The 22,148-nt window shown below is 39.9% G+C and overlaps 1 protein-coding gene across 1 annotated transcript in view; it reads right to left on the bottom strand.

Annotated features, from left to right (window-relative positions):
• The window catches only part of CTNND2 (catenin delta 2), a 570,838-nt gene that overhangs the window by 256,737 nt on the left and 291,953 nt on the right, over positions 1–22,148 (bottom strand). Inside the window, exon 7 of the mRNA XM_068395844.1 lies at positions 17,223–17,417. Within this exon, the coding sequence (XP_068251945.1) occupies positions 17,223–17,417 (195 nt within the window). The remainder of the gene's footprint in view (positions 1–17,222; positions 17,418–22,148) is intronic.

Genomic DNA, 22,148 nt, shown 5'->3' with positions numbered 1-22,148 from the left:
CATTTTAAACGGAAAACATACACAGTTCAAAACCAAAATTTGGTACCTTGTGTGAAAAAGAGTAAGAAAACAAGTTCGAGAAAATACTGGAAATATTTTCAAGTGAGAAAGCAAAAATGTAATTGTATACTGACATACCATACTCTTAAGTACTGTCACTATGCAGAATATGCTGCTAGCATTTGACACGTTATATGGGGAATTGCAAAAAACCCCTATAATACTAATACTGCTGAAAACAAGAACTTCATTGTAATGTAGATTGCTTTGCAAAATATTCCACTGTATTTCCCTTCCTCTCCTTTGCAAGACAGTACAATGGAAATCGTGTTTGTTTTTAAATTCTTTGAAAACTTTTCCTTCCATTTTCTCCTTTGTCTTGTTACCAAAATAGGTATTTACATGAACTGAAACTAGCTGTCACCTAACACCTACATGCTTTTTGATTCACTTTGATTCATTTCTCAAATTATCTTCCTAGCAGACTGTTACTTTCTTTTGAATTTTATCACAATGAACACAGAAGTGCCAAAGTCAGAATACGAGAATGAGACAAATCTATGACTTAGTTAAACATTCACAAATAAGCTTGTTTGGCCAGTGTTAGCCATATCAATTAAAAGAAAAACAAACAAAAAACCCAAACAACTAAGAATTTATAATAGCTTCTACATCTAACTTGACGAGAGCCACCTTCGTGGACTGTAAAAGGGTTAAGCTTTACCAGACATTTCTACACAAATGATTTCACGTAAAACTGAAGAAAAGACATCTCCTACCAACACATTACTCTTGCTTAAACAAATCCTTTTGGCAGCCAGACTTACTGACTGAAGCGTGGCTCTTTAGGCTACAGCAAACTTTCCATCTGTTGAGATCTCCCTTCTATTTAGCTACTAAAACAGAGCAAAGCCATAGCGAATATCTCAATTTATTTATTTTAATAGACAAGTCCATTTGCCTCATCCAGCAACAGTAAATCTTCAGTGAGCACAGGGGCATCCAGAAGGCACACACCTGGAGTGGACCAGAATCTTTCATGTACCAGATATGTCTGCAGATGGTCATGCAACCTTTTTACGTGTTTTTAAATTGGCGACACTTACCCCTTTCTCTAACTTTTGCATTTGACTTCTCTCCTCTCAAATCCAAGCCAGCTACACATTGACCAGAATCAGCTCAGTGTAGGTAAGATGCAATACTACTTTGACAAGGAACAGGGGTTCCCCTCAGCAAAGGAAGAGAGGGGCAGGAAGGAGTTGTAATAGAAGCGCTGTTTCTGGAGAAATGAGCTGCTTTCCCATCTCCCAGCACCAGTCACCAGCCCAGCCTTCCTACAATCCACCCTAGTTGAAGCAGGATCATGGCTAAGTCATGTTGTTGCCCTGGGTCTACGGGACACCCTGTTCTGCCTCTGCATAAAAGTAAAACCACAAGTCATGATCAGACTGTGAAGAAGGAGGTCTAGTTTTGTGGACACTTTGACACCTTGTTGATTTAATGAGAAGCTTGGATGCAAAGGTGTCCGCAAAACTAGACCTGCTTCTGGTGTTCAACAGTCCCAAAACTGACAAGATCAAGATTAAAATCAAAGAAACAAAACGCCTCAGAACAGTTTTTCTGCTGTATCTTGCTTTACCTAAGGGATGACCCATGAAAGCACCATTTTTAATAGTGACTGCTGCCCCCACTTCTTAAAAACTTATGTGGAAATTCAGTGGTTGATGCCAGATAAGTAAGTCTCACAAGTTCTGCTCTGCTCCCTTTGCACTCGTCAGTCTACCTGCGGGTCCTTCCTGGGACCGCTCGGCACAGGGACCTTGCAAAGGCACGGGGAGAGGGTGGCCGGCACGTGGCCGCCCCTTACAAGCGCCCCACTCCACGCACACGAGAGGGGCTTGTATGGACCGCAACATGCAAGGCTGAGGCTGGCTCACACTGACAGTAGGGTCACAGCACCCACTCACTCTCTGCTGCAGCTAGCAGATACTGAGGACAGCAAATAACATGCTCAGTGGAAGGGCAATAAATCTCTACATATTCATAGAATTTTAAACTTCAATTTAAGAACCATGCTTAAGGAGGAGAATTTTAATTTTGGATTGAGAAAGGCATTTCAGTGAGAATTTCCAGGTGTGCAAATCAAGAACTATAGTCTCAGTGAAGAGATTTCAGTCTGTCACCTAAAGATTTCTTCTAAGATCTTGTTTCATTTTGGCATGTCATTAATACCTTAAAAATACCATACCATCTCAACCCTTCACTATTGCAGCACCAAAATCACATCCCCAGAAAACTGAGTGCCTCAGGTACCACACAAACATTTAATATGTTCTTACAAATCTTTGCCAAGGAGAACAAAAAGCCCATTAACTATAGTGAAAACCCTTCAAAGACCTGACGTATGCCCTGATTACGGTTCTCTTGATCGCATAAATAGGATACAGAAAAGCCAGCCTTTATCATTTTCTACAGCTTTTGCATAGTATCAACAAAGATACAGCAACTTTTACATTAATGTCAAAAATTTAGGTGTATCTCTAAATGTGCTCACGGGCTCATAATGAGATACACAGCTTAGAAAGTCACTTTCAGATCTTGTATCTTAGTTTCCAATCTGTAACACCTCTAGAAACAACTAACGAAACCAAAAAAGCAAGAACACATTGATTTAGGCAGGGATACTATTGCACCACACCTAAGTATCTTAGGGAGACCAAATTCACGTAAGAACTGTTAAAAAGTTCAGACTTTCTAAAAGTCAGAGGGCATTTTACCCAGTTAACATATGTAGGATCAGACCTTCAGAAAGGATAAACTCATTTATGAGACTTGCTGAAGGTTACACCTTCTTGCTGAAAATTACTTGGCTGATGCTGCTGTTTGACTTGTGGATATTACCTTGTAAAATTTTCCTCCTATTATTTTATATTAGACATCCTGTTCCTGTGTTAACCTTCTCCTTGTGCCTTTCATATAGATTTCACAACTCTTTCTTTTCTTCTTTTTTCCCCACTGATTTGCACCTGCAGTTGATTCTTACTCTCATGTGAAAGTTGAAAATGGATCCCCGTAAGATGTCCTTTCAGTGCAAGGTATGTCCACCATCCCTCCATGAGTTCATAAATGATACAAATGCAGTGTATTCTGTTGGTAGCAAATATATAGGAAGATTTATAAAACAGATAATTTTCCCATCTAATACACCATAAAAATAGCACAGTGCATTCTCTGTCAATTAGGAAACAGAAATCATCAGGTTTGGGGGATACACACACTTCTTATCTCCAAATGTTAAGTGAGTGTTTTAGAGCATGCACCAGCGTTTTTTCAATAGACATTTAACAAAATAGATTATAATCAGACTAGGAGCAAATCAGCAATCCAAAGTAACAAGCACAAGCAGTCAAGTTTAACACTGTTCAACTGTATGATAATACATATATAATAATAATAATAATAAATTTGCTTAGCAGTTACTTTTAGCAGAACTTTTCCACACTGTAAGATTTTAGAGAAATACATGCTTGGGGGAACCTGAAAATATTTACTGAAAGACGGGAAAAAAACCCAACTCTTAGTTGATATTAGCAACTACCTCTAAGGTAGTTAGGATTTTATGAAGGCACTATCATACCCTCTGTTCAAAGTATGCATGCACAAGGAATTTTGTCCTTTAAACATGCAAGCTGAACAAAAAAAACACTAAAAGATTTCAGGATAGAAGGCTTGCTGGACCTTACGCAAATATCAACACCACATAAGTCCTACATAGCTTGGGAACTTTGCTACATGATTACTTGTTGTCAAAACAGGAAAAACACAGTCAAAACTATTTCAGCTTGCTCCTCCTTTTCTATTTTCTTCTCCCTCGCTTCTCTGCACTCTTTATTTTGTCCTGTTTAGTTGCTGATCTTGCAATCAAAACTCCAGTTTCCAAATTCTCAGTCAGAGAGAAATGACAAGAATCTGTAAGCAAATCTTCCCTTGCATCCTCACATGGGCTCTTCTCCAGCCAGCCAGCCTTTGCTCTCAACGCATCAACCTTTTAGGGCTTCCAGGATTGCATCAAACTCCACACAGTCAATTTGAAAAGCCTCTTTCCCTCTATTACCTCCATGTCCTCTCCCTCTCTCAAGGATTTCTAGTCATGCCTCAAAGGCTCAGCTAGCCTTGTTCCCCAATTGTTTCTACTGGCTCAAACTTTCTCCAGATACTCGTATTTTGTATATCTCAGGGGAGATACAACCTCCTTCCCTCCAGTCAGCTCCACCATGCTCAGCTCAGTGCCTTCAACAGCAGGGCATGGCAAATAGCCAGTCTCTCTGTTATACCAGGTATGACTTTGTAAGGGAACATAACATGCTGTACAGGGGAAATGCAAGCAAACGAAACACGATACTGAACAACATGGTGCTTAGCAAAAAGAGGTCTCTTTTCCACCCACAAACATGTTAGTCACAATTTCCTCAGGTACTGGTTATACCTGGCTGTCACACCTATTTGTAATTAGTGTGTCTACATGCTGTTACAAGCATGTATTCAGTAATATTTTTATCATCAGATGTTTCCATGACATGGTAAGGAGGAAGTCTTTTTAACAAAGTAACATCCATGTCTCTTCCAGATGGCATCACAGGAGGTTTATGTTGTTCATACTCTCCCATCCCATCTTCAAAACCACAGGTAGCTGTTTAGCCACTACACACTTACTTCTATGGGAAATAGTGCATCTCTGAATTAGTTAACAGGTTCATTCCCACCACTGGCAGCTGCAGAGTACAAAGCCTAATGAAGACTACAAACACACTCAAAGTGATTGTATGCCCCAGTAATGAATTATTACCCATTTGCTATTTGATTCTTCCAAAATTCTCAAAATCATCTCCTGACCATCGCTATATTTACATGTTACTGTTTTGCAGGAGAACTCCTTGCTCCATAGAAACTAAGGAAACATCACTTGTGTTCTGCGTATTGTCATGTTTAATAAATCCTCTTCCAATGCAAAAACTGACAATCTTTGAGGACTGAAGAACTGAAGTTGCTACTGCACTGATGTATCCTTTCATTTCAATTTTCTAAGAGCGTTCTTTAGATCTGACACTAATTGTTACAATAAAGGCTGAACATTCCCTTGCTTAGAAACTCATGTTTTTCCATAACGCAGAAAGAATTAGTGAAAGAAAATACTGCTTTCCTCAGCTGGTATCTGGTCACTTTGAATGCTCCTTTTGTACATATTGTTCCACTTCAGTTTGCACATTGTCACAGTCTTAGTTTCCTTTTCATGCTTATTTTTTGTTTGAAATACATACCTTTTTTTCCTTTTATTGAACAGTTCCACTGGGGAAAGACTTATAACTGCCATTGCCTAACCCTTAGCATATGGAATAATTTTCTTAATTATCAATTTAGACTTGGCATTTCTTTACTAGTAATTATCTTATTTATGGGTTCAAGTATGTGATTAGCTGGTATCAATCTGAAATCACCCAGTTCCATTAGGGTTAGCAATGGAAGCAAATACGTACCTTATGAATAAAGTTATCTATAAGGATTTTTGTACTTCTAAAACACACTTTAATGAAGAAATTGGTAGACAAGTAAGTCAGTGAGCAGCAATGGTGATAAGAATTTGTATTTCAGAAATTCGTATTTCAGTTCAATAGGTATGGTGCCTGAGATGAATGAGTTCCGATCAAAATTCATTTCAACTGGTGCTTGATGCAACTTCAGTGAAACCTGAAGTCAAAACTTGAATGCAGCCTCTTCCACAGCCAGGTCTGTTACAAGGCTTCACTGCTGTGCCCAGCCCCACATCCCACACCAACAACCTTCTCAAATTCTACATCCTTCCCTCCAGTCATCCTTCACCATCAGGTTCCAGAGTTACCATGATGGTAATACAGCCTGTATCTCAAAAGCGTATTATAGCTAAAGCATCATTTTGAAATCCATGTAGTCTGAAGGGACACCAAGGTTTCATGCAGATATTAGGATTCCCCAAAGGAACTACATACTTTCAATTATTTCAGATTCCCAACTCTGACTCAAGGCAGGAGTGACTTCCTTCCTTCTTTACAACCAAACAGGGCAGAAGCCATGTTTTTCAAGTTTTTGATATTAAAAGATATAATACTCCTTTCCACCTTCAGGAACTGACTGCATTTTAAGTCTGCCAGATTTTAATTTCCACTAATATATGCAACTTCCATTCTTAGACTCAGCTTCTAGCTTGTTTCAGTGATGCTGCTCTGCACAAAAAAAAATGGTGCGTCCTCATAATGTGATAATCAGACGCCAACTTTGGCTGCTAAAGGTGCTAATGCCAAGATCTTTTCTCAGATTGTCTCCTGTCTCTCTGAGTTGCATCCCTCAATTTGAGAAGAACATGCAGTTTAATTCATTTGTTACATGAGCATTTAAACAGAGAAAGTAACAACTGCCAAGGCCCTTAAAAGCAACTACCCTTTTAGAATCTGAGATACTAAAATTCATCATGCTAATTTCCTCACTGGAGATAAAATTCAACCCTGAGCAATGGCACAACACAAGACATACACATCACTTTCCTCCTCTTTGTAGTACCACATGGTTTCACATTGTGCACACAGGACATAATGACCACAACCATGATAAAACCCGATCACAGCAAAACCACACAGACCATATTACTGTGTGTAGACCAGCCTATTGCAACTGAATTTCTGTTTTCACTCCAAATTCACCTTCTCTTGAAATCCCTCTGTTAGAAGTTTCCTGTCCAGCTGTCCAACAAAAAAACAGAACACACGGACAAAAGTCACTATTATAAAAAAATGTATAAATATCATGAGACAATAACAGATTAACAGCCTGCACTCCATCATGCTACATCCATCAAGCACATGGGTGTCTTCTCTTTCAGATTTTGACTTCTCCCTGTTTAGTACACTATAATCCTCAGTAATGAAATGGCTACTAACTGGTATTTTTTAAAACACCTTACTGAGCTTCAGCTATTTTAATAGTTTCTACTCTGGAGTAGAGAGTTATTTTACCATTAAGTTAACGACATTTGTATTCCAGTGCCAGAGCATGTGATATGTACACCTTAAACATTAACCTAACTTCAGCAAATGATAGTTTGAACGTTGCTGGACCCATTATAGTAAAAAATAACATCTTTGAATGCTTGCTGTACATGTAAAAACTCCAACCCTACACGTAAACTGCTGAAATTATGACAGAGAAAGAGACTACCTCTAAAAGTAGACAATCTTATGTAAAAAAAAGATCACAGCTTAAGTTAAAAAAAAAAAGGCTGGTGATTTTTAAGAGAGTGCCTTTAAACATAATGCTACAAAAGAATGACCCTCTAACAAAAGCATTAGTCGTCTTGAAGACATTACTGAGTTACCTCAGGCACAGCATTGTGTTGTTGTTCAGCAAAGATTTACAAGGAGATTTATGAAAGGTGTTTGAATTGCTTCTTATTTCACGAATGACAACCTTGTATTTCTACACAACACTGAAGTAAATAAAAGAGAATGGACATAGTCCTGCATCACTGAAGTCTAATGTGACCAGGCTTTAACCTGAGACTACACCTGTACAGTAAATAGATGATAAATACAGAGATAGTTTCTGGTACAGAGCAGACACTGTATTTTCTCAAGAGTGGCAGATGAGATTTACAAGGTATTTACTCCCCTGACTAAGATTTTATAATGGCACTTCACCCTCAATAGGTGGTAAAAGGCAAGGGACATTTGAGAAGCGTTCAGACACGCTCTAAGTCACCCTTCTATTAAAAATGGAGAACAGAAGAACTAGAAAATATATAGGACAAACCACAAGCCTCTGGAGGTATCCTGTTCACGGGACAGAGAAAGGAGGCTGTGCATACTGACAATTTCAAAAGCTTTCTATTCTCAGCAACGGTGAAATCTGGGCTGTCCTCAGATGGGTGCAATTCCTCTATGGAACCAACCATGGACTCAATACTTTGAAGCTATTAATACCTTATGTGGAGAAATGCTTCTCCACTATAAGGGGGATATTGCTCACTGATTACAAAGGTGGTTCTGCACCTCCTGCCTCTCTCATTGCTCTTGTCCACAGCTTCACAGCGACCACTGGATACCACTGAAGTTGAAAACAGTACCTTTTATTATACTCCTAATAAAATTTTAACAGAAAGGAAATAATAAAAATAAATATTTCCCAGAGAAGATGCTACTGGGCATGGAAAAAAGAATCACCTAAAAACATATATGCAAGAATATAACACAGATAAGGCTATATGATATACTCTGGATCTGTTGAATGAAATGGGATTATGACTTTGCATTGCTTCGAGGTGATTTGTTATTCACTATGCAGATTACTAAGGTATTTTGTGCTCAATTTACTTTGTACTAAAGATTTGTTCCCTGCTTGTTTCCTATAATTCTCTCACCTAAAGCAATGTTATCAAATGGATGTCAGTTAGGAATACAGGTCTATTATCACAACATTACCAAACTAATAGAGATGCAGTGGTAGGAATAATTTTTCTTTTTAATTTCCCTGAAAACATTATGTCCTATAGCCAGAACTCCGTGCTGTGTGATTTACCAGTATGATCCTCAATTAATCTGCAGCTGTGGCATCACAGTATGCCCCTGCGCAGCACATCAGCTTGTAACAAAACAAAAACCAAAACAAACAAACCTGTCCCCCAACCAGAAAAAAACCCACAACCTCAGCAGAAAGAAGCAATGTTTGGTATTTATAACCCAGCAATTGCACTTTAGAATGAACAAAAACCAAAAATTTGAGAAGCAGTTTAACAGACATAGGGTTTAATCCAAACGGGGCAAGTCAAAGCTGATTTTTCTGTTGCTCCTCCTTTTTGTCTGAAGTGACAATTTTAAAGCCAGATAAAGAAAAATATTTTTGAAACTGAGCCTCCCTTTTTTACTTTCAAATGAAATATTTGCAATACAGGAACTAGCATGTAACAGGTAGCTTTTCATTAATAGCTAGATACTGCTCTGAAAGCAAAGTAAACCTACACGAATGGACTCATTGATGCTCACTGTAAGAATGTGAAAACACCCACTGCATGTATATAGGAAAAATAGGATTTTTTCCTCTAACCCCCTTAAAATTCCTTTTACTCATTAATCTGAAGTCTATGGAATTACATGTGATACATCTGGTTAACTAAATTCCAGTTCCACGCTGAGAAGCAATACCAACACGACCTGAGAAAGGACGAGATAGCTGTGGGGCAACGGGGATATGAACTGCCCTGTGGAACCTGCCACTGCTGATGTGCAAGGCTTAAATTCAGAGTCTGATTCCCAGAGCTGAAGTTACGTTTGCATGCCTTGCAGGTGTAAAAAATCTGTGAACCAAGCCCTCTATATGGGATTCATCATGACATTGAAATTGGAGTCCCACAATGTCATTTTTACATAGTCTCATTTCAACATAACCATGCTATGTTAATTTTCCAAATTTTTTCCAGCATGTTTAAGTCATAGACAACTTAGTGATTTCAAATGGCTAAAGAGAACAACTTACCAAGGGACTGCTTGCTATAAGGTAAATGACTATCAAAAAGATATCTCTCAAAGCAAAGTTTAAAATAAAACATTCTCATATTTGTTTCAGACATCATCTGAATATAGAATACCAAGTGCAAGGTCCTGCACATGGGTTGGGGCAACCTCCGGTATCAATACAGACTGCGGGATGAATGGATTGAGAGCAGCCCTGAGGAGAAGGACTTGGGGGTAGTGGTGGATGAAAAGCTGGACATGAGCTGGCAATGTGCGTTCGCAGCCCTAACGACCAACCGTATCCTAGGCTTCATCGAAAGAAACATGGCAGCAGGTCAAAGGAGGTGATTCTGGCCCTCTGCTCTGGTGAGACTCCACCTAGAATACTGCATCCAGCTCCGGAGTCCTCAATACAGGAAAGACACGGACCTGTTGGAGCAAGTCCAGAGGAGGGCCACAAAAATGATCGGAAGGCTGGAACACCTCTCCTATGAAGACAGGCTGAGAGAGTTGGGGCTGTTCAGTCTGGAGAAGAGAAAGCTCTGGGGAGACCTTATTGTGGCCTTTCAGTACCTAAATGGGGCCTATAAGTAAGATGGGGACAGACTTTTTAGTAGGGCCTGTTGTGATAGGATAAGGGGTAATGGTTTTCACATTAGATATAAGGAAGAAATTTTTTTTATGGTGAGGGTGGTGAAACACTGGAACAGGTTGCCCAGAGAGGTGGTAGATGCCCCATCTCTGGAAACATTCAAGGTCAGGTTGGACGGGGCTCTGAGCAACATGATCTAGTTGAAGATGTCCCTGCTCACTGCAGGGGATTGGACTAGATGATCTTTGGAAGTGCCTTCCAACCCAGACTATTCTGTGATTCTATGATACTGTAATAAACTACTTCATAAACACTAAAAAAAAAAAACCTTAGAAGTTTGAAAGTTTAAGGTTAAAAACCTTAAAAACGATTAAAGGACAGTTTATCATCTTTAAAAGCAGACAGAGAAAAACTATCAGTTTGTGATGCCAAATGACTGCAATAAAGTAGGCTTAATTATTCTTGAAAGAAGAGTAAATCACTCTACAGTATATGGACGTCTAACATTTCTCATATGGCCTGTTTTTTAAATATTGGAAAATTGCTTCATAATATGAAAAAATCTTCACCTTGAAATAATGACTTTAAAAATAACAAACATCCAGTAATTTATTACATGTGAAGACAAGTATTTACAGTCTTGCGAAGATAATGTACAGCAGCTCAATTCATGAATCCTTTGTAGCCTCGTGCTCCTTTTGCAAGGGACAACAAAGGAACTAAGAAACATTACAAAACGTTGAGAATCAAAGAAAGCCTAAGCTGGACCAGCATAAAAAAACATGCAGTAAATGAAGTACTTGGGTATTTGGAAGCAGCATTAAGCAGTCCATGCAACACCCTTCTCCGTCCTTGCTGTAAAAGTCTCAATTGAAAAAAAAAAATTGACTTGCACCTACTCAGCAGTTACTGTTCCCGCAGATGGCTGGCTCCCTTGCTGGCAAGCAGAGCAGCAGTCCCTCCCAGAGCAAGGCGAGGTCTCTGCCCCACTGTGCTCGCAGCAGACGGAAGGCAGGGCAGAGGCAAGGAGCTGGTGGCTGGTGTAGCTTTCCAGCAGCAACTCCACAATGCCAGAGTTCTGTCTACCAGGTCAACGGGATGGAAGTTCAAATGGGTTGGGCATGCAGCTGCCCTTCCTACAGGGAGGGAGCCCCAAGGAGTGGGGGCGAATGGCACGTGAACCTGGCACTGAGAACGGGAGGCAATCGGACACCTTGCCCTGCTTGTGCAAGGCAAACGTGCACCTGCTTGCTTGTGCAAGGCAAACAAGGAGAGGAGGAGGTGGTCAGAGCCATTTGAGACCCCACAAGCAACAAAACTAGCAACCTCCCCTCCCTGCAAAAAAAACCAAACCCAAACAAACCAATCAATCAATTTTGGAATCAATTTTGTATGGGCTGTTCCTGTCTGGGGCAGCAGGCAGAAAAAGGGGATTTTGCCTCTCCCTCTCCTGCAGATCCTGAATAGAGACCTGATCCTTACCACAGGCACCTCATAAGATGGAACAAGGTGGCAGAAGAGAGAAACAGCCCAGCCATGCTGGGAGAAAGCCACCAGCTCAGTGATAAGAGGGGGAATGCTAATTTTCCTTGTGAATCTTCCCCTCAGACACTGCTTAACCTCCAGAATAGCAAAAGCCCAAGCCAAGTGCAGCAGGGGCAAAGCAGCAAACACTGGCACGGCTGCCTGGGTTCTCTTCCCGTCCCTCCAGCAGCATGTCCAATCTGTGAAGAAAGACTGGATGCCGTGAGCAAACACTGCCCCTACCCCACTAAAGCAAGACACGCTTTTACAGGAGAAAGACAATGTTCAAGTACTGCTCCTAGTTACTTGTACATAAGGCATCCCTTGGTGCAGACTCCTTTCCTTCAGCGAATGAAGAACCAAATGGGAGTGGGAAGGAAGGCAGAGAAGAGGACAGCATCTGTCCAGAAACACAACAGTATTTCTCACCTTCAGCAGCTTTTCCTGAGCTGCATCATGGGAGAATGAAGTACAGAGTTTTCCCTGCCACTGGCAAGTGCTTGAACAGAAACCACAGCCAGGAGCAACAGATAACTCTTCCCTCTGAAAAGGAGCCCCCCGACTCTCCACAGCTCTCCTGACAGCACTCTCCCTTTGCACAGAAACCCAGCTTGCAAAGAGTCACGCCTCTGGTTTGCACCTGCCGTCACAAATTTCACAGGCCTCTTCTCTTTGATCAGCACTCTCCACCATGGCACCTAGGAGGTGGTGCAGCCTGCGGCAGCACAGCTTTTGGTAACAGACAGCTTCAGAGGCAATGCACTGGTGGAACCATCCAAGCACTGGCAGGAGGAACCTTGGGGAGACCTGGTCTGAAGGAAAGGAGGCCACTGGAGAAGTTGAAGGGCAGCCTGGCAACCACCTGTGCATGCAGGGACATCATGCAGCTTTGGAACTACCACGAGAAGTGCTGGAGGAGTGTCCCTGCCCAACACATGCTCCCTACAGATAACCCATTGCAAGAGCATGCTTGGTAAATCCTTCAAGTCCCACACTAAGCCACTCTTCAGAAGCAATGCAAACTTTGACTGCTTGTCCTTTCACTGTTCGACCTCCTTTCAATAAAACTTTCCTTTCAGGGTCCTCTTTTTAATTTCAGCAGTATCAATCACAGACTCTGCTCTTCCTTTTCCTAACCCTTTCCCCCTCTCTCTGGGAGGCACAGAGGAGTCCTCGCAGTGCCTTTCCTTGTGCGCTCTGTCTTCATCAAGGAGGCACTTCAGCTCCCTGCACCCACCACTCAAAACTAATGCCAACTGGCCACATAACCATACAAAGCTGCTGGACTGCCCACAATTGAGCTGCGTCAGGAAGCCTTCCCCATGGTGACCTTCAGGGGCCGGGGCAGAGACTGTCCTTGGGGTCTGCATCCTGAGGCAATCCTTAAGCTTTCTTCAAGCCATCAGGGTTCCCCCTGGTGCTAGTGAGATGTGTATGTCCTTCACAGAGCTGAGGCGGACAGGTTCACTCATCTGGTGCAATTGCTGGCTCATCCTTGCCACTTGTGCCAGGCTGGGGACAAAGATACTTGCCCGGCACCACCGAAACTAGTGAGGGCTTTTAAAACATGAGAACTCTGCAGGTTTTGAGGTCTAAAGGTCCACAGTTACCAGATCCAGCTTTGCTTTTAACCAGCAGCACTTATTTCAGCTGAAAAAGCCCCAGTTTGTGGAGAGTTCAGAATAATGACTGCCCTCCCATTTACCACTCCTGACTTCCAGACCGCTGGGGACAGCGCTCTTTCAAAGCTTTTAATAACTTCATCCAGAAATCAGATTTATTTTTTTTTTCAGAAGAGGGCTTGTCTCTTTCACCAAGGGACCACGATGAAAGCAAGTGTTGTTATGAGCTTCCAGAGTGCTGCCAGCCTCCAGAGGGTGATGGCAACTGGTCTCACAGATCCCACCACTGCTGAAGCCGTGCTCCCCTGCTGCAGGTAGGTGCTGACATCCCAGAACCTGAGCAGCGAAGCTGCTTTCTCCTCAAGGCAGCTACAGAAATCCTAGGCTTGCTAAATAGTGAGATTTAGATTTTACCCTCTTGGACTTGTTTCATATTTAACGTGAATTAAATGTCAATAATTAAGGACTAAATCCCTAGTCCAAACTTCTAGTTCTGCAAATAAGCAAACGATCACTGGCTCTGTGTCCCACTCTGGCTGAACAGCAATCCTTTCCCCCTCTTAGGTAACAGCCCTCTTCAAATTCCAGCGGTGTTCATGAAAACTTCCCATCAAATAAGCTTCTCTCTACTATTATTAACTTAGGATTTAAATTAATAATGCAAGACCTTTTGGTTTATAAGGAAAGTAACAAACACACCTGTCTGAACAAAAAATATTACTGTTATTTACTTGGGTTACAAATACAAATTCCAAGTTGCTATTCAGTAAGTAAATTAATTTGTTATTTATATTATGTTTGAGTAGTCCCTCGAAGTACATCTTTTGTGGATTTCCATTTCAAAAGTAGAATTTCACATTTATTGCTACTTTTAGCACAAAAGTTTGGGCTGGTACTTTTATATAAGAGAAGGCATTACCCTTTGAAGGCCAAAAGGAATTTTTAAGTAACAGCTAGCGAACCAAACCCTATGCAGCTACTGCTGTCAAGTCTGAAAGATTATTTTTAGTTTATACAGGATGACAGTAACACACCCAGTCATAATTTAAACCACAAAGTGATGAAGAATTCATCCTGCCCCTATCTAAAGTTATGCTAGTAAGGAAGATGTTCAGTAAAGCTCCTACTATTTTGTACCTTCTGCAATATGCAGCCCTTAGTGCAGAACTATCACCATGCATTTCATTCACGAGTGAAAAAAAAGGAAAATACAAAAGTTAAAAAAACCAACAAAACACCCTCAAAAACAGTGAGTAAGTAGAACAAAGTGAATTTACCCCGTAGAGAAATTTTAGCTAATTAAATTCTGTTTATTGAATAGTGATTCGCCTAGAGCATGAAAAACTGAGTGGGCTTTATCCTTAGTTGTGTAAACATTCGTGAATGCAATAAGTATTTACGACATCACAAAAGAGAAAGAGGGGATGTCTATGTTTTCCTTAAAAAAAAAGTTTCCATTCTGTGAGTCACTTAATCTTCCAAATTAAGTGCAATTTTCAAATTCAGGAAGAATGTTCTTTTTGAAAAAAAACATACACAAGTAAACAGTTTGCAAGTACAACTAGCATAACTTTTGTTTCTAACGGGGAATGTTAGCTGCAGCGAAAAAAAATCCAGGCTTTCGAAAAAGTCCTTAGGCTAACTTTGCCTTCCCTTTCTCCCACCCCCCCATCAGATGTGGAAAAGCACAGACCATCTTCATGATTAAAGGTACTGTTGTAATAGAGAAAAGAATGTGAACTATGGTCTATAAAGGAGCACACTGAAGTCTTAAAGCTTTCACCCGTGGCTCCCACCTTGGTGCAATTAATGCACCAGAAGACACAGGCCATGAATCCTTGGCACGTATCTTCAGGGAGTACAGAGCAATCTACATCCCTCATATCTTATACCACTTATTTGAGACAAATAGTTATTCAGTCCTACAATAAAAAAAACACTAAGACAACCCAAAGAAGAAATAGAAAGTTATATGTGCCAAACTTCAGTTGAACTCCTTCCCCTCCTTTCTGCTAATTTGAGAAAAATTGTACGGTCTCCATCAGAAGGGATGTGTTCCTATGGGCATTTGTGGTAGAGGCAGGAGTCTGAGAGCTGATATGATCCAGCCCAAAATTCCCTCTGAGCACTGACAGCTCTTCAGCCTGGTTGTGTGAAAGGCTGACAGCATCCACAGCTAACAGCTATCGACGGAGCAACAGAATAATTGGCCTGGCATGCGTCCACCTGCTTTTATTTCCCCTGACCCTGATGATAGGGGTGGAGGGGGAAAGCGAGGGAGGATCAACCCAACACAAAGCTGGACTGATGGGGTCATTCTTCAGAATGAGCGTGGAGCAATGTTCAAATCCATGTCACAAACAGCAAAACAAAATTCACCTTCACAGGGCCTATTTCTGTTACCCAAACTGGTGTATTTTTTTAGCTTTTCCTCTTCCCTTCTGAAAACCCATCTTCAGGTATGACCCACTAACAACCCATGTCCCAGTTTCGTTCACTATAATTGTGATCTATGTTGACAGGGTTTCCTTCCTTAAGGAGGTTTTGTGAAGATTACAGTCACAAGACAGCCTGCTACTTCAGCGCAGAGAAGCAAGCGATATTTTGCAAGCAAACCAAGAAACACTCTTCAGGGCATGACTGGGAAAGAGAGCATCGTATAGGGAATACAAGGTGGCTACATGTGGAACACAAGGCTTAAAGTTCAGTATAAAGGGTTGCTTCATTCACTATCACTGCCTCTGCTGCTCAGTGATTTAGGGAGAGGTCTTGTCCCCTTCACGCAAAGATAGTTATCTCTTCTCAGACACATGTATGACTCTATACAAAACATATACTATGGCAGTTTCTTTCACAGGAAGGAAATGGTGTAATGATGTTCTTCAAAAAGTATAAAGCTGTTACAAGTATTTAACTGGAGAATTCTGTGGAAAAATTTCTTTTTAAGGATTTTCTCCTGTACTCCAAACACCCAAAACTCGCATAAAACAATAGAAATTTTTGGACATGCAAAAACTGCCAGCTTTGGCCTTGGAGAAATAGTTTTAAAAAGAAAAAAAAAAAGTTTTAAAGGAAAGCAAAGAATCTTGCTCCAAAAAGTACACATAACTTTTTCTTGATGAAAATGGAAGTGATCTGAGAATGGACATAATCTTCCTTCTTTGATCAACGCATCAAAGATAAAATACCAGAAATACTTATAATTCCTAAGGCAAGTTCTTTCTACATCTGCTTTAGGCTATTTTGGCTGTAGCATTTATGCACTCTAATTATTTTGTGCATTAAATACCATAAATATCCCTGTTGATTTGTGATCTATTTGTGGTTTGCAACATACAGCTGTATTTCATTTGGTTGAGAGGACATTCTGCAAGTAGGACTTGTACACCAATGCATTTCATGGACATTATTATTATTTATGGATAAACCAGTGATGCTAACAGCTTTTCTCTATGCCATAGTTCAATTTTATGTCTCTGTACCTATACCTAAGTATACCTCTGTAGGAGGGAGGAAGAACACTTACTTATGATCCACTTTGAAGGCAACTGAACAGTCCTTTAGCTTCATGTGGAAGGAACTTTGCAGTCCCTTTGTAACACACAAAATACCTTTGCAAGCATAATTTCTTCAAGCAATTTCTTCAGAGACAACAGATTTTTCTCAAAGACAATACACAAGATTAATAAAAATATTCTCTCTCGCCCTATGAGTAAGCCCCCTCCCCAAATTAGCTTAACCTACTGTATATATACCATAAAATTAAGTATTTATCCATTTTGTGCATGCCTTCGGAGTTCAATTGATAGAGCTGTCATCTGCACAAGGTATTTTGTTTGACTGGCATGCACATAGTACATTTTGTTCAGCACATTAGAAAGAGAAAAATTAGTACTGAAGAATAACATATATCTCATAAAAAGGATAATCATGCAAGTTACATCCACCTACCTGTACTAGTGCGATATGTGCCTGTGTGTGCTGGTTGCAGAGGGTCCCCCTGACTCTGGCTGAGACTCCTCATAGGGGGCTTCTGATAAACTCTGTCTTCGTAAATAGGATCTATATGGTGTTCTGGAGACTGCAGTGCCCTTAACTCGGAGCCAAGGTGGCTGTGCTGGCTGCTGTAAGATGCCCGAGACCCAGCTGCAAATAGATTTATAAGAGACATTTGAGAGAGAGAAAAACAGTGACAAATACAGGATCTACTTTATGAAAAGTTTACTTGAAAGCAGCACTTCAACTCAAAAAAAGAAAAAAAACAAAACGAAGAAATAAATGTTTTCAACATACAAATAAAACCAGCATGCAGGGGCAGCAACAGCTCCAGCTAATCCCTTTAGTTGCATCATCCAGCTGCCTGCACCTACTCCAAAACCCCATTTCCTCCTAGGAAACTACATATTTTGGATATGTACACATTACAGATACATTTCATAAACACATTACAGATATCTCTTCTTACACAGAGGAAATAAAAAAACAATTTTTTTTTTTTTTTTTTTAAAAAATCAAGCTGTAAGATTCAGGAATGTCCTAGACCAAAGGGGTCCAGAGAAGAATCAGGAATGGGGGAGAAGGGAGAAGCACAGTCAGAACTAAATTCACATGTTATGTCCTTATCTTAAGATCTACAAATGAAATAATGTAAAACTGACAAACAGATGTAGTTATATGAAGACTGATCTTTTTGCTGCTTCCCTGAAGTACAACAGATGTCATGCCCTATCAACATTTGCCCTGAACAGTTTAAAAAAAATCATATCACTAAGACTTTCTCCAACTTAAACCCTCTGAGGATGAATGAATTAAACATGCCTTCTAGAAAACTATTTTAAGGATACAGCTCTTTTTTTTTTAAAAAAAGATCAACTGGAATCGCATTAAAATATTTTATTATTCTACTATTAAAATGCTATTTTCTATCATGACATTTAAAAAAAGAGACGTGTATATTTCCAGCTGTAATTACTTTTGTCATTTGAATCACATTGTCACTTAGATACTTCAGTTCTGTGGTCCATTAGTAAGATTCCCAAGGAGAGTCATGGGGAAGACATGTAAATATTACACATTTCGAAGGCAAGAAGCAAGCAAGTAAGCAAGCAACACTTGCCAAAGCTTACCACAAAGTGGCAACATGGGATTTAAATGTTTAGAAAAGCAATCAAAGATACAGCTGTCACACCCCTTGCTGATACTCCTGTCAGATTAAAATCCTGGATGTGGGCAATGTTTTACTGACTCAGCTTGTGCTGCTCAGACAAACGGTGTGGCCACACCTGTGGAAAATCTCTACCATATTCACGGTGTTGACAGTGGTTTTCTTGCATAAACAAACACTAAATATTTTTGAAACGCAAAGTACCAACATAAAGCAATGTGTGATAGCAACATAGGATAGAAATGAGAAAGATACACAGATACAAAGTTATTTAAACTTTAATACAAATTCTCTGGAGGAAAATAATAATTTATTCCATTTCCTTCTTTCTAATCAGCTTGTGCCATAGAGGTGTTTTCTTCTGAATTTTTCAACGTATGTGCATGTTTTCAGTGGAATACCCTACTTGCATATTTGTCCCTTCAAACATTTTTCAGACTGACTTGCCGTTAGCACGCTATTGAAAGTGATCCTGTTGTCCCCCTTACTAGAAAGTCTGCCAAGAATCCCAAAGACATATTTTATCTATAACTACTGCAATTATCCAGCAAGTTGATATCACTATTATAGAACTAAATTCTTCATGGTCCGCATTTTCAAAATGCTCTTTAACCCTGCATCTTTGAGACTGATTCTCAGAGCAGCGGAACGACTCCACCAAAGTCTAGTATCGTTTGGAGTGGCCTAAAACACAGCCTGTTATGATTACATCCAGATTTCACTCTGTACTTGGTTCAATCTGTATTCAGAGAAGAAAAATATAGAAAAATTGAGCGCAACATTTCAGATGTTCAATAGTGCCTCAACAAACCAGATTTGCTATGGAATAAAGAATTACAGCCCCTTCTACAAGTACTACATTTCTTTTGTCCATTTACAAATTAACAATGCTCTTTGGAGCAACAGATTTTCTTCTTAACCCTGAATCGAAAGTTTTTTCCCTGTTGAATTTAGTGGCAGTATAACCCAAATATTAACATATTCTCAAATAGCTGTGCTAGTCTTCTAGTGAGGTGGGCTTAATTCAACCTCCTTCATACTCTACTGATAGTTCTGAATCTGCAAGTGCTAATACTAGTCTAATACTGAAGTTTAGTATTTTTTTATTACGCTAACTTTAAACAGAGGTTTATTTGCACACTGCACATGTAATTAGGACTGTAACACTACTGTACTAAACAGTAAACATACATATAATCAGAGAAACTTCTTGACCAAAACACATTACAGTTTAAGCAAACAAGGCAAGAAAGATATGACAAACAATAAAAGAAAACCAATATAACTTGCCAAAAAGCAGCTAAGTGGCAATCTAGAGAGAACTTAAAGCCACCTGAATAACAAGATTATGGGTAAACACCACAAAAAAAAGTTCGAGTTATAACTATCAGGGAGTAACTGCCACTCCTCCTCTAACGTTTCAAGAAAACAAAGATTTCAACAGGTAATTAAAATATTTTCATTTTAAAACCATAAACTCTCTAAAAAACTCAGAAATGAAGGCCATCATAACATGAATATACTTTTTAAAGAATGTCCCTTAAACACTTTTAGTTTCAAGCAAAACTGATACTTTTCTACAGACCTCAATATGCAATTTTACTACACGACTTCCAAATTATCAGACATCAATTTTTAAACACAGAACACTAGCACCCTTTAAAGTTCTTAAAATTAGTAAAAAAAAAAAAAAAATCAGAAAATGTGTAAGAAGATAGAACACCACCACCATTTTTAATGTTTCTATTAAGTTGGTATATCAAAAACTGGAATAGCAAGTTCTGGTTTTGATTAAAATCTATTTTCCATTGCTCTTAAAATTCTTATATGTATTAACTTATTCAGGTCTCAACTTAGGAGCAACAGGTTTTTATTGCATCTTTTATTTAAATATTAAAATCAACTAACCGATAGCTATTATACCAACAGTTATCTCCGTTGCCAGTGCTGTATCACATCTAGTAAAACTCACACTGATAACTTTCAGAAAAACTAACAAGCTGTTACAGCTGAAGTCAACAAAAGACTTGTAGGTTTTTATACCATTAAAAAAAGAAAAAGAGGGAAGTGTGATGGATTTCAGACAATTGCATCCTACCTCATCTATACACTCAGCCCCTCCACCATATTTCTGCTGCTACCTTGGAAGACACTGGAAAGACAGTTAGGATAATTGATCAAAACAAAGACCGTGAACTCAAAGAATTGATGCCACAAAGCAAGAGAGAGGCATAACACGCCTCCTGCCTGCATCCTGGGTTAGCAGCAAACAGCTACATCCTTTATTACCTGAAGCTGCAAGCTGAGCTGTATCATCTGCTTCAAAAAAAACTTGCATTAATGCAGTGTAAAGCTCACAGAGGTCAGAAAAGCAACAAGGTCAGAACGATCAGCAGCGATCGATATGCTACCAGGAAGCAACAGACCACTGGATTACCAAGGCCCATTAGCATTCTCGCATTCAGGGAGGCTCATCGCCCTCAGAAGTGGCTTCCCTAAACCTAACGGCATCATAAACACACGGCTCACCCCAAACGGCATTTGTCCAAACCTCAACCAACCACCATCCCTTCACCCTGCCAATAACCCTGCACCGCTCTGGGTTGCTTGAAACCGAAGCAGTGATGTGCGTCACGGCCACACGCAACTCTCCAACATATTCCAAAAACACACTCATCCCTCCTCCCTGGCCAACCCACCCCTAGCAGTAATGCCATTTTTCCCTTGGGGAAGTATAAGGCATCAAGCCCATTCAAAGACAGGTCAACGTGCAAATTCGAAGACAAATCATTATTAAATTTACAGTTCCACAAGCCGTTAATTACAGATGATGTATTTAGCACCAGAGTTGACAATTAATTCCTTAAATAGTCAAATCTTTAGCTTGACAAAAGACTGAGAAATTATTTGATTGCACTGCCAGAGTCGCATCACAGCGGAAAGTGTGGAGAAAACTAAAAGGCTCTAAAGCAGCAGTGAGAAGCATCAAAAGCAAAGCAGACAAGTAGGGGGAAGAAAGAAAATATCAAAATAGGGTACATTTATTTTTTTAAACAAAAAGTGATTAACTATAAGAACAAAGCATACAGAAAAGGGAGTCTTCTCTGAAGTCTCCAAGTTAAGACTGAAACCTGATAGAAAGTAGAACACCCCTTCTTCTGCATCTCTGTGGAGCTTGTAAAAGTAGACTGTGGTCAGGCTCCAGCAGAGGTGTCTTGTGAGCCCTCAGCCAGGTGAATCAGATTAGGGCAATGATGATGACCTAGAACTGGCCAGAAGGTTTACCAAATGAAGATACGACATTCCTACAAACTTTCCTCCCACATTCAAGGGGGGCAATAGAAAGAACCCAGGAAGAGTGCAGTCCTACCTATTGGATCAAACAGACAATCTCCACCCTTTACACTTAAAAAAACCCCTACTAGCTGAAGGTTTCCAAATTATTCAGATATGTTACTCAGTTGTATAGGGGAACGCTTGTTTTTAGACAAGGTGTCACTTTCCACAGGAAGAAAAATACTATAATCAGACAAGTGTAACGTGAGAGAACTACACAAAAAAATCCCTAATTGCTCTTCTTGTGTGGGCTGTCACGGAAATAAAGACAACAGACACATTTGAATGACACTGCTAATCTGACAGTTTAGGTCAATAAAGTAAACCACTAAATTGGCAGCATTTTTCATTTCAAGAAGCTAAAAACATTGAAAGTA

The sequence above is a fragment of the Nyctibius grandis genome, chromosome 3 (assembly GCF_013368605.1).
Source record: "Nyctibius grandis isolate bNycGra1 chromosome 3, bNycGra1.pri, whole genome shotgun sequence".
Classification (NCBI taxonomy): Eukaryota; Metazoa; Chordata; class Aves; order Nyctibiiformes; family Nyctibiidae; genus Nyctibius; species Nyctibius grandis.
Note: the sequence above shows the minus strand (reverse complement) of the source record. Positions and strands in the feature narration are given on the sequence as shown.